This window comes from Juglans microcarpa x Juglans regia, chromosome 3D, assembly GCF_004785595.1.
Source record: "Juglans microcarpa x Juglans regia isolate MS1-56 chromosome 3D, Jm3101_v1.0, whole genome shotgun sequence".
Lineage (NCBI taxonomy): Eukaryota > Viridiplantae > Streptophyta > Magnoliopsida > Fagales > Juglandaceae > Juglans > Juglans microcarpa x Juglans regia.
Window position 1 is genome coordinate 22,602,997 of NC_054598.1, and position 10,864 is coordinate 22,613,860.

At 38.1% G+C, this 10,864-nt stretch overlaps 1 protein-coding gene across 1 annotated transcript; it reads right to left on the bottom strand.

The window, feature by feature from the left end:
* Positions 1–6,120: 6,120 nt before the first annotated feature.
* LOC121255144 (stemmadenine O-acetyltransferase-like) lies at positions 6,121–7,419 on the bottom strand. The gene has a single exon (XM_041155423.1). The coding sequence runs from the start codon at positions 7,417–7,419 to the stop codon at positions 6,121–6,123; it is 1,299 nt and encodes a 432-aa protein (XP_041011357.1).
* Positions 7,420–10,864: the final 3,445 nt, after the last annotated feature.

The following is a 10,864-nucleotide window of genomic DNA, read 5'->3' on the forward strand; positions in this document are numbered from 1 at the left end:
CTGAATAACTCGTATAAAGCCTAACATAAAAACCTGGCTTACCTGGACTTTTTAGTTTTTCTGAATATTTCCATAATCATATCGAATGAATACCAATTGTCACTTATACGGAATATTAAACGTTACTAAACTTCAAAAAAAAACTGCTAAAACTCTCCATCTACTTAAATTCATAATACGAAAATGGCTTTGATAACTGTATAGTTATGAGAAATCTAATAAATATATTATCATTAAAAATAATCTTAACTTATTCTAATATAATTTTATCATGGCAAAACAACTTAAACTCATTTCGAAAATTAACATAATCATAATTAAAACTTATATCTCGATAAACTATTATTTAAACACTATCTTAATACTGCCAACATATAATCTAGTAGGAAGTCATAAATTTCTTAATCAATATTAACTCATAAAATATTCTTAAAAATCATTGTAAATTACTAATCATATCTAGTTTAAAACTATCCAAGATTTATTTCATATAAAAGGCTTTAAGTGTTTTTTTTTTTTAAAATAATTTTAAACACTTACAATTTTCTACCAAAATTAGACGATAAAATTAATGCCCGATAATATAATTAAAGTCTTTAAATATTTTCTATGAAATCAAGTTTGATATAAAAAAATATGCCTTTTGGACCATCTGGTGACTAGGGTGTTTAGGGAAATAAAAAATATATACAAGGGCTCTTTGGGTAAAGCATGCGTGGTCACAACAAAGAAAGAGCTATGAGACTATAACTTTCAGAATCAAACGGGTCAGTCCATACTCACTAGGAGGGGTGGCCAAGGACAATGGAAGCGGCAGCTGAACTAGATTTACAATGTACGGCTTGGCTGAAGTGCACTGACAGCAAGAGAGAAAGAGATAGAATCCAAGAGAAAGAGGGAGAGGGAGTTACGGACCATGCAATGTGGGGGCTGCAGTTCGACCATGGAGTCTTGCCTGCGATCTGTGGTGGCTCCACTTGCGGGTTCAATGCTGGGTTACGGCGCACGGATGGCATGTGACCGTGCGGCTAGCATGGAAGCTGTGTTTAACGGAACCATGCTCTTGGTGATGGGTTGTTGCGGTAGTTCGGTGATGGGCAACAGCGTGATGGTTGAGCAACGACAACGACCTGCAGTCATCTGGCGTGTAGGGGCAGCGACAACAGAGAGATGAGGAGAGGGAAACTAAGAGAAACCGAACACAGAGGGGGGAAAATGTTTGAGAGAGTGGGTGCTCTGTTTCAGCCAGACCAAAACAGAGGTCCTTGTACGTGCGTTAAGCCATGAGCCTGGCTGTTTCCATGGTGGTCAATGGCGGAGGGAGAAGCTTCGGTTGGGGTATAAAGGAGGGGGCAGGTGACCACGGAGAAGATGGTGGCTTATACTTGATGATGCATGGTGTTTTTCGGGTGTCTGCACAGTGTTAGTGCAAGATGGCAGCGGTGAGAAGCATCTTGACGTTTCACGGTGGCTATCAGAGGGAGAGAGCCTGTTCTGAAGAGGGAAGTTGTGATATGAGACTAAGGAGTAGAAGAGAAACCATAGAGACGTGGAGGTTTTGGAAACCAGGGTAGAGCAAACTTCAGGAGTGCAAAAACTAAAAGTGAAAAACCGTCGGAAGGATAAAATGCATGCGGAAGATGAAGCTCACCTCAAACGACGTCATCGTTGAGTGAAAAAAAAGGGAAGAAAAAAAATGTCCAAAGGGCCAGGGTGTTACAGGTATACTCTATCAAGTGATGAGAGAAAAATATTTTATGAGTGATTCATGGGAATCAAGTTACCTGATGGCTATGCCTCAAACATGTCAAGATGTGTGTGAACCCATGGTTGGAAAATAACTAGTTTGAGAAGTACGATTGTCATGTCTTTTTGCAGCATTTGATGCCAGTTGGGGTACGTGGAAAATTGACTCAAGATGTCTGTGCAACACTGACAGAATTGGGAGGATTTTTTAGGGATATTTGCAATACAACGTTGAATTTGATTGTGTAATGGTTAATTTGTATAAGTTATATTGTGTAAGTTGGAAAGTATATGTCCATTGTCATTCTTGGATGTAATGTTTCATTTGGCCATGCACCTGCCTCGTGAGGCTTTAGTTACTGGATCGGTTTAGTATAGAAGAATTTATCCCACTGAACGTATTCCGAGAAAACTTAAACTATCTGTGAGGAATAAGGCTCGTCCAGAAAGTTCAATTGCTGAGTCATACATTGATAATGACTGACAAACATTTTATTCTTTGAATTTCCATGGGGTTCATACAAGATTCTCACATCCAAAATGAAATTATGAAGGTGGGCATTTGGGATTACATCGTCAATTCAGTGTTTTCTCAAAGTGTATGTCCCATTAGGGGCAAAAGAAGGCTACGACTTATGTGGAAGAGAGTTTGAAAGAGTTTGATGCTAAGTGCTTGAGGCTAGTGATCTATGCTTATAAAAATTACTTAAAGCTTAGAAGATAAAATAATTGATATAGAATCTTAAGCAATATTTTAACGTGTCCAGTGAATACATTCGTCAACTTCGAAGGCAGAGTGTAATTGGAGTAGAAAAGAAGTACGAAGAAGAGTTTCCCACTTGGTTTGAACAACTAGTATTACTAAAATAGTGTCATAATAATCACTATAACATATTGTTTTCTATTTGTGTGCATTTGCCATTAAATTTATTAATGTAGGTTTTATTAAGATGTGGTGATAATTCAAAAGACTTTACGTCGAATGAATTGTATGCTTTAGCACGTGGTCTATCCAGGCGGGCTACTCAATTCTCAGCATGTGTAGTGCATGGATATAGATTTCACATGGCTGACAAATAACTATATAGAAAAACTCAAAATTGTAGGGTCGTTGTCCAAACAAGTCACGAGGAGGAGAATATTGACTTTTATGGAGTGGTTGTTGATATCATTGGTTAAAGTACTTGGGGAACATATAGTTTGGTTGTTTAAGTGTAATTGGTGGGATGTAAGCAAACTTAGATTGGGAGTGTGTAATGATGAATATTTTGTTAGTGATAATACATCTTTAACATGGTATGAGGATGATCCTTTTGTTCGCACTTGCTAAGCAAATCAAGTTTTTTACTTAGATGATTGTGAGTATAGAAACCCATGGTGAGTGGTACACTAAGAAATCTATATGATTACATTCCAGAGGTGGAGGGACAACGTGAAGAATTTGATTGTTCACAAGTGAAGAAGCATATCAAAAAAATGAATTAGGCATAAATTCATTTCTTTATCTCAAACTAATTTGACATGGTTCCACTACATAAAGAAGATATTGAACTAGAAGTAATTGATAGTAAGGACGAGGGCGAGTGGTAAAGTGAAATTGATAGTGAGTTGCGTATATATAAGTATCATTATTGTAATAAAAATAATTCTGGGAATAATAATATATTATAGTTTTCAACAACATTACCTCACAAACACAAATCAACTTGTTTGCCTACTCCATCCATTTCTGACTCTCCAATTGGTTCACCTACCACAGATGATGGCGAACATCACCAAACTCAGAACTCGATATGTTATGTGATAATTTAAGTAAGAGTATTTTTAAATTAAAAGAAGTTTTTGACATTATATTCTTGAATTATTGTGGAACTATTGTAAGCTATAGTCAATGTCGATGTGTTACAAGAGGTGTCTACATATAGAGTGCAGAAATCGGAAAAACTTTAAGCTAATATTCTTGATGATCACATACATAGGTGGCCAAAAGGATCTGGCAGCTTAGCTTGCGTCCTATGTTAGTACCCTTACTCGGACATATGCACTCATGGCTACATCTTCCTAGGCCAAGATTTCACAAAATGTGAAAGATCACATGAAAACTCATTGCTTGGTAATAACTTAGAAAACAATTTTTTTTTAAATATTACTTCATTTCTAAGTAGTTTGTTTCTATTTTTTTCATTCATAATTCTTTCAAGGATGAGTTTGAATTAAATTTTGGTTGGTGAGAGGACTAAGTAACAGTTGATGAGCTGATGAGTAATGCTAAAGGTACAAAGTAGATGTCATGCACAATATCCGATGTTTATTGGTGGAACAGAGGCATGTCAAAATCCATTCCAAGACATACGCTCAGACGAATTGGAGAAATTTCATGATATGTTTAAAGATCCATCATATCAAGTAGTTTCGCTTCTATATGACATTACGGTATGTTAGAGACATGAAACAAATATAGTAATAAGGTTATTTAATTTCTTGCAGCAATAGAGTACTGTCAATAAAGAAAATAGATCAAATTTAAAGATACACCATCATGTGGGTTCTATATCTTTTCATCGACTATCAAAACAATTGGTAAAGTTATACTAGTCCCCGTTAAATATTATTATATCAAAACTTGTGATTGAAGTTGTAACATATATTTTTCTTTTGTAGGAAGAAGAAAGTCCTACTAACTATAGTCCTACTGACTATAATCTAACTAAATTGTATGCTAAATTGCATAAAAATGACGATGGCGTTTGGACCAGTTTTGAAGTAGAAACAAATTATGTAAATTTAATCCATTTTTATTGCCTAATAATATTTATGTTATTTATAATACATGTAATGGTTAACCATTTTACTTGTCTTTTTTACATGAGAAGTTGGTTGCACTTCAACAAAATGTTGCGTCTGATGAATCATTAGTTATCGATGTCTATATTTTTAATTAGATTCTTAGAACCCATTCTAGATATTTGAGGTGTTTAGGACGTTGCATGAAGCCTTCCTCCTCAACCCCATCCTTTTCTCAAAGCTGATTGAATAAAAACAACGAGAGTTGAAGTCCGAGCAACGAGAGTTGGAAGATCAATTACATCAGGCAGCAGATATGGAGGCACGATTAAGAGAACAAGAAGAAGAAGACTTGTGGAAAGAGATGGAAATTCAAAACACAAAATGTTTGAACGTGTGCAGTTAATGGTATCCCAGAACTCTATGACACCACCAACTTAGAACTTAATCTCTTATTATTTGTCTTTTTGAATTATTGTCCTAATGCAACATTTAAACAATTGTGATGATTTAATTATTACTTTTAAATGTGATTTTGTTATTTTAAATTTATAATTTCATGTACAATTGCTTATTGTTGGAACATAAAATATTTGGATCGAACGGTAATCATTATTTATTAACCTTAGAACACTTTAATTGCCGCCATTTAAACAGCCAACATAAAAACCATTTGAATGAAAAATAAATCGTCAATCCAGTTCAAATGGATTTCTACTACGTTTGAACACAATGCATGTGTGCGCATTTGTATGTATAAAATTCCTTCAAACCAAACCCACAATATTCGAATGTTAACTTAACGGTTTGAACTTATTTGGTCGGTCTAAACCTTTGAACACAAAGCCTCAATCGAATTATGTTCATGGTCGCTCAATCAGATTATCTATGTTTGAACAATAACTCAAACCATCGAACAATAAGAAAGCGTTCAAACACTTATTTCATTCGAAGTGAGCAATCAAGTTTGTGTCGTTCGAATTAATTTACCAACCCTTATGAACAGTTAACTATAAGTTCGAACACAATATGGTTAGTTCGAACTAAATTTTGGGACAAAATTGTTTCATCTACAAAAAAAAAAAAAGAAAAAAAAAATCCGTTTGAACTAGTTTGAAAGGGTTAGACCCATTTCGTCCCAAAATACTTTGTGCGGCGGTCTTATAGGGATGACCAGGAGACAAAAAAATTTCGTCTCCAAAACGTTTTTGGGATGAAATGTGCATTTTTTGCAATGAAAATTTTCATCCCCAAAAATGCAATCTCTTGTAGTGACATTTGTTGTAGCCTACATTAACATTATATATCTCAACGTACCATTTGTTGTTTTCCGCCATTCAAATAACACACTATTTGATCTTTTTGACTCTATTTATTAGCGAGAAGAATGCCTACTTAGAATTTGAGATTTTGCGAAATATTCTAACCACACCCAATATTATTGATAAGACGTATTTCACACTTTCTTTAAAACGAAAGGAAATATATCAATCTTATTTCATTCCCATCCACACGATGCATTAAAGACTTCAAAAGCTTATTTACACCGCCAATCATGGCCAACCATCCAACTATATATTAGGCTACGGTCTAATCCACAGAAATCTTGCGTGACGAAACATAATCCAGGAGTTCCATGTCGACTTCAAATTTAGCCATGTCCTGCTCATCCAAGTTAATCCATACCTCTATCCCACTCCCTGCTTTTGTGTCGAAGAAAGTAACTAAATTCTTGAACAACAATCTAACGGAGCCTACCCATACGGGTTTTCCCCACCCAAAATCTATTTTATATGCAGGAAACCTGCACAAACTGGTAAAGACCAGCATAATCACCTCTCCTTTCTTCAATATATCCTTGTTTTGCAAAAGAAAAGTTAAATTAGCACCACTCTCTTGAAACCTTTTCGCAAAGTTCATGTCAACTTTCCTAAGGGCATCTCTCACAGGAATAATTATGTCGTGAAAACTATCCACAGTGTCTCGGCATATTACAGAACCTGTGCCCAAAATCATGTTCCCAAAATAGTTTTCAGAAAGCGGCGGGTTCATCCTCGTGCGGAGGTTTGCGACCTGAAATATGGCGTATGACTTGTTAGGATCTTCTTCTACTCGAGTAGCAGCCAATAACCGACTGAATATGAAAGTTGATAAAGCCTCCACACGAATGGGGCCTGGGTATTCGGTGCTCAAATTGTCACTGCTATATTTGGCCTTAAGGCGCTCTATTGCAGACGAATCAAAGACAAATCTCTTGATTGCAATCTTTATCTTTCCTGTCCCCCTACTTGGATTATAGGTAGGAAAAGCTTTTGGAGGGAAGAACATGGCAGATTCGAATAGTGGAGTAACTATGTTGCTACCACCACGAGCAATAGCAGCCCAGTTGTTGAGGAACAAGAAAAGTGAGGAAGCATCCAAAACCTTGTGGGCAAAGACCAGCCCGATGACAATCCCACCACAATTAAAAGAGTTGACTTGGACGGCCATGGGTAGTTCATTGCAATCGTCTAGGTCGTATGGCAGAAATTTGATTAGCTCCGAAGGGTTAGGATCCTCAAGAAATTCTGAAAGAGTACAGTTGACCTTGGCTTCCACATAGTGAACTCCCCCATCGTTGCATTCAACGTGATAATTGTCTTTAACTCGGCCTGCTAGCGGGTAAAATAACACCAAAGCCTCGGATAAAGATTTCTTAATCCGTTCTTGGCAATCTACGACGCTACTGGGATCAATATTGACATCACTCGAATAAAAGAGAACAAGAGGCATGAAAATTTGAGGTGTGGTTTGATCGATGAAGGAGAGGGTGTAATGGCGGAGGTGGTGTGGGGTCAATGAAGAGGGTTTGACAGTTTCTTGAGAGATAACTTCCACATCAACCTTCATTTTTTTTCCCGTAGTGAGGCTGAATTAAGATAGTGAATGTTGGCGTGCGAACCGTGATGGAATGCTACCTAGCTTGGCCAGCGTATTTATGGAGAGACTTTGCAAGCTCCAATATCATCAGGGTATACGTATGTGAGTGGTTGAGCGCGCCTCCTATTGGCCAGCTTATGCTTTTTTAAAACTATACGTGAGTGCTTTTGCCTAGAGGGACAAATTGTTCGTTTGTTTACGTAATCATAAGCTGGTTTTGTATTCTACGTTCAAGTTACATGCAATTGGCTAAATACAAATTTTCTCAGGTGCACTGTATTCCATTGGTGCTTCTGTTCATGTCCTCCAAGTGGTATGAGCTTAGTCTGTTTTTTGCTACGATAACGTATGGCCCTTCCCAACTAGGCCCGAGCTTTCCCTTTTCTTGTCTTCTAGTAGTTGTCTTGACTTCTTTTGGCAAAATATCTCCAACTTCGTACGCATGATGCTTGACTTTCTTGTTGAAGTATTTTGTTGTTCTCCTCTTGTAGGTAACTAGATGCTCTTGCTTCTACTTCTTCTCTTTTCTTCCAATAGGTCAAGATTCCCTTCTAGGCATTTGCCATTTGTTTCCTCGCAATAGTGTTGGATTCGGTGTCTTGGTATACAAATCTTTACTACTATTACCGCTTCACTACCATATATCATCGTGAACGAGGTCTCTCCTATTGTGAAACTCATGGTTGTCCTATATGCCCATAGTACTCCTAGGAGCTCTTTGCCCATGCTCCCTTCCAATCTTTGAGCCTCTATTTTACTATGCGGAATATAGTTTTGTTCATCGCCTCAACATGTCCATTGGCCTGCGAATGGTTGGGCAAGGAATATCTTACCTTAATTCCCCACTCTGAGCACCACTTATTAGTTGTAGTCGAATTGCCACCAATTCTCTGAAACTAGGGACCGTGGTATGCTGAACTGACACAAGAAGAATGTCCAGAGAAATTTTATTATGTTTTTCGGGATCAACCCCTTTTGACTAAGAAACTGACCATGAAAGGTCGCATGCTCTTTATAATTGTCACTAATGTCTCTGCTTCAACCCACTTCATGAATTAGTCTATGGCAATCATTGCAAAATTGACACCTCCCTTTCCTGGCTTGGGTCTTACAATATTTATTCCCTATTGTATGATTGGCCATGGTGTAGCCATCGTGGTCAACTCCTCTGGTGGGCTATGAGGCATGGTTGCATGTAGTGGGCCAGTAGTATCCTGCCCTCATGGCCTTCTTCACTAAGGCTCTGCCATCAGAATGGTTTCTGCAGACTTTCTCGTATAATTTCGCTATCACTTATCGTGCTTCCTCCTTGGATATACAACGTAGGAGTGGTGCGCAGGAGCCTTTTCTATAGAGCTCCCTTTCAACCATGGTGAATTTAGTTGCCCTGGGTCTTATCTTTCTCTCATTCGTCTGTCCTAGAAGGTCCCATGTGGTTAGATGTTTTGCTACAATTTGTGCCCACTCAAGTATAGTCGCTCCTATTACCAATTTTCTTCCCGCATAATTTTTGGATGCTAAAGTAAGAAAACTAATCTCGCCATTCCCTTATATGCTATAGGTACAACTTCAGCTTGTCCCCTTTCACCAGGTACTCCCCCATCACCTGGTTCACTACTAGCTAGTAATCTACACATACTTCAACTTCACTAACGCCCAACCCTTTAGCCACAAAAAGTCCTACCAATAGTGCTTCATATTATGCCCTTTTGTTGGTTGCCTCGTATGCCAACTTTACATTGTACTGAATTTCTTTTCCCAATTCCATCAGGAGGTAGAGGCCTACTCCTTCGCCATTGTGATAGGAGGAGGATTCAAAATATAATTGCCAGGGCCTTTCCTTCAGTGCCATCTACAGCTCCTTTAGCAAGTTGGTAAATTTAGCAACAAAATTCGCTAGGACTTGTCCTTCCATGGCGCTTCCCGGAGGTAATTGAGATTGAGTTCATTGAGCTCAATTGGCCAAATCACTATTCTTCTTGATGCGTCAGGCATGTGTAGGACTTTCTTCAGAGGGGCTTCTATTAGTACCTTCACAACATGAGCTTGGAAGTAGGGCCTTAACTAATGCGTTGCCACCACTAGTGCAAATGCCGACAACTTTATTCTCGAGTAGCGTGTTTGTACTACCCTTAAAGCTTGACTAGTGTTGGCCTTCATGTTGTACTTTCGCAAAACAGCAAATGCTTCTTTTAGGTCCACCAAGTGATGGTTCTCCTCCTTACTTTTGACTAGGAGGTCATCTTCATATACCTTCATGTTGTACCTAATTTGTTTTTTGAACATGCAATTTAGCGATCACTGATAAGTTGCCCCCACATTCTTCAGGTCGAATGACATTACTCAATAGCAATAGAGCATTCTATCTGTCATAAAGTACATCTTTTATTAATCGCTCTCAAAGAGTTTTATCTAGTTATATCGTGAGTAGGCATCCATGAAACTTAACATTCAGTGTTTTGTTATTGAATCAACTATAAATCGATCAACGACAAAGGGAAGCTATTCTTGGGACACACTTTGTTCAAATTTGTGAAGTATACACACATTCACTACTTTTCGTTCACCTTCTTCATGAATACCATGTTGGAAAACCACTCTAGGAAATGTGACTCCTTAATGAAGCCTACTTTTAGTAGACAATCCATTTCCCCTACTATCACAGTGTATTTTTCCACACTGAAACTTCTCTGCTTCTACCTTGCTTTCTTGGCCATAGGGTCAACACAGAGGCAATGCTCTAATATCTCCATGTATATTCTTGCCACATCCTCGTGGCTATATGTGAACACATCACTATGCTTGACGACGGGCTGCTTCATTTGATCTCTATGCTCTGGACCATATGCAACCTTATCCTTGCCAGGGCATTTGGTCGCTTTGGCTATAAGGTGACCAATTCCAGCAGCTCAATGGCTTCACCCTCTTTTAGACTTTCCTCGTCTCGAGTTTCTATTGCTCATTTGATGATCTGGAGGTGGGGTAATCTTATCCTCGTTCATTGTATCCTTAACAGGGCTAATTTATGCACCTCCATTGATTCTTCAACCCTTGTACATAGCCTTCACACGTCATTACTTGCTCGCCAAGTACTTCCACAATAGTTGTGTCTCTTAGGAACTTCATCTTCAAATGTTACGTTAAGGTGATCACTCTCATCTTGTTCAAGATTGGGTACCGATGATCCCGTTCTATGATGAACAAGCCTTCACCACCAAAAAGTTCCTCATTGTTGTTGTTATGAGAGATCTAGCTCATGCTGTGATGGGTAACTCGATGACACCAACAAGCTGTGTGATACCCCCATATGATATGGATAAGGGTAGGTGGTGTATGAGATCCCACATTGCTTGGAAAGGAAAAGTTCTTACTTTTTATAAGGTTCCAATGGGGCTCCAATTGTATCATTGACTAG

Coding starts and splice junctions, on each gene's coding strand:
- LOC121255144 (XM_041155423.1), bottom strand. CDS start 7,419: ATGAAGGTTGATGTGGAAGTTATCTCTCAAGAAACTGTCAAACCCTCT.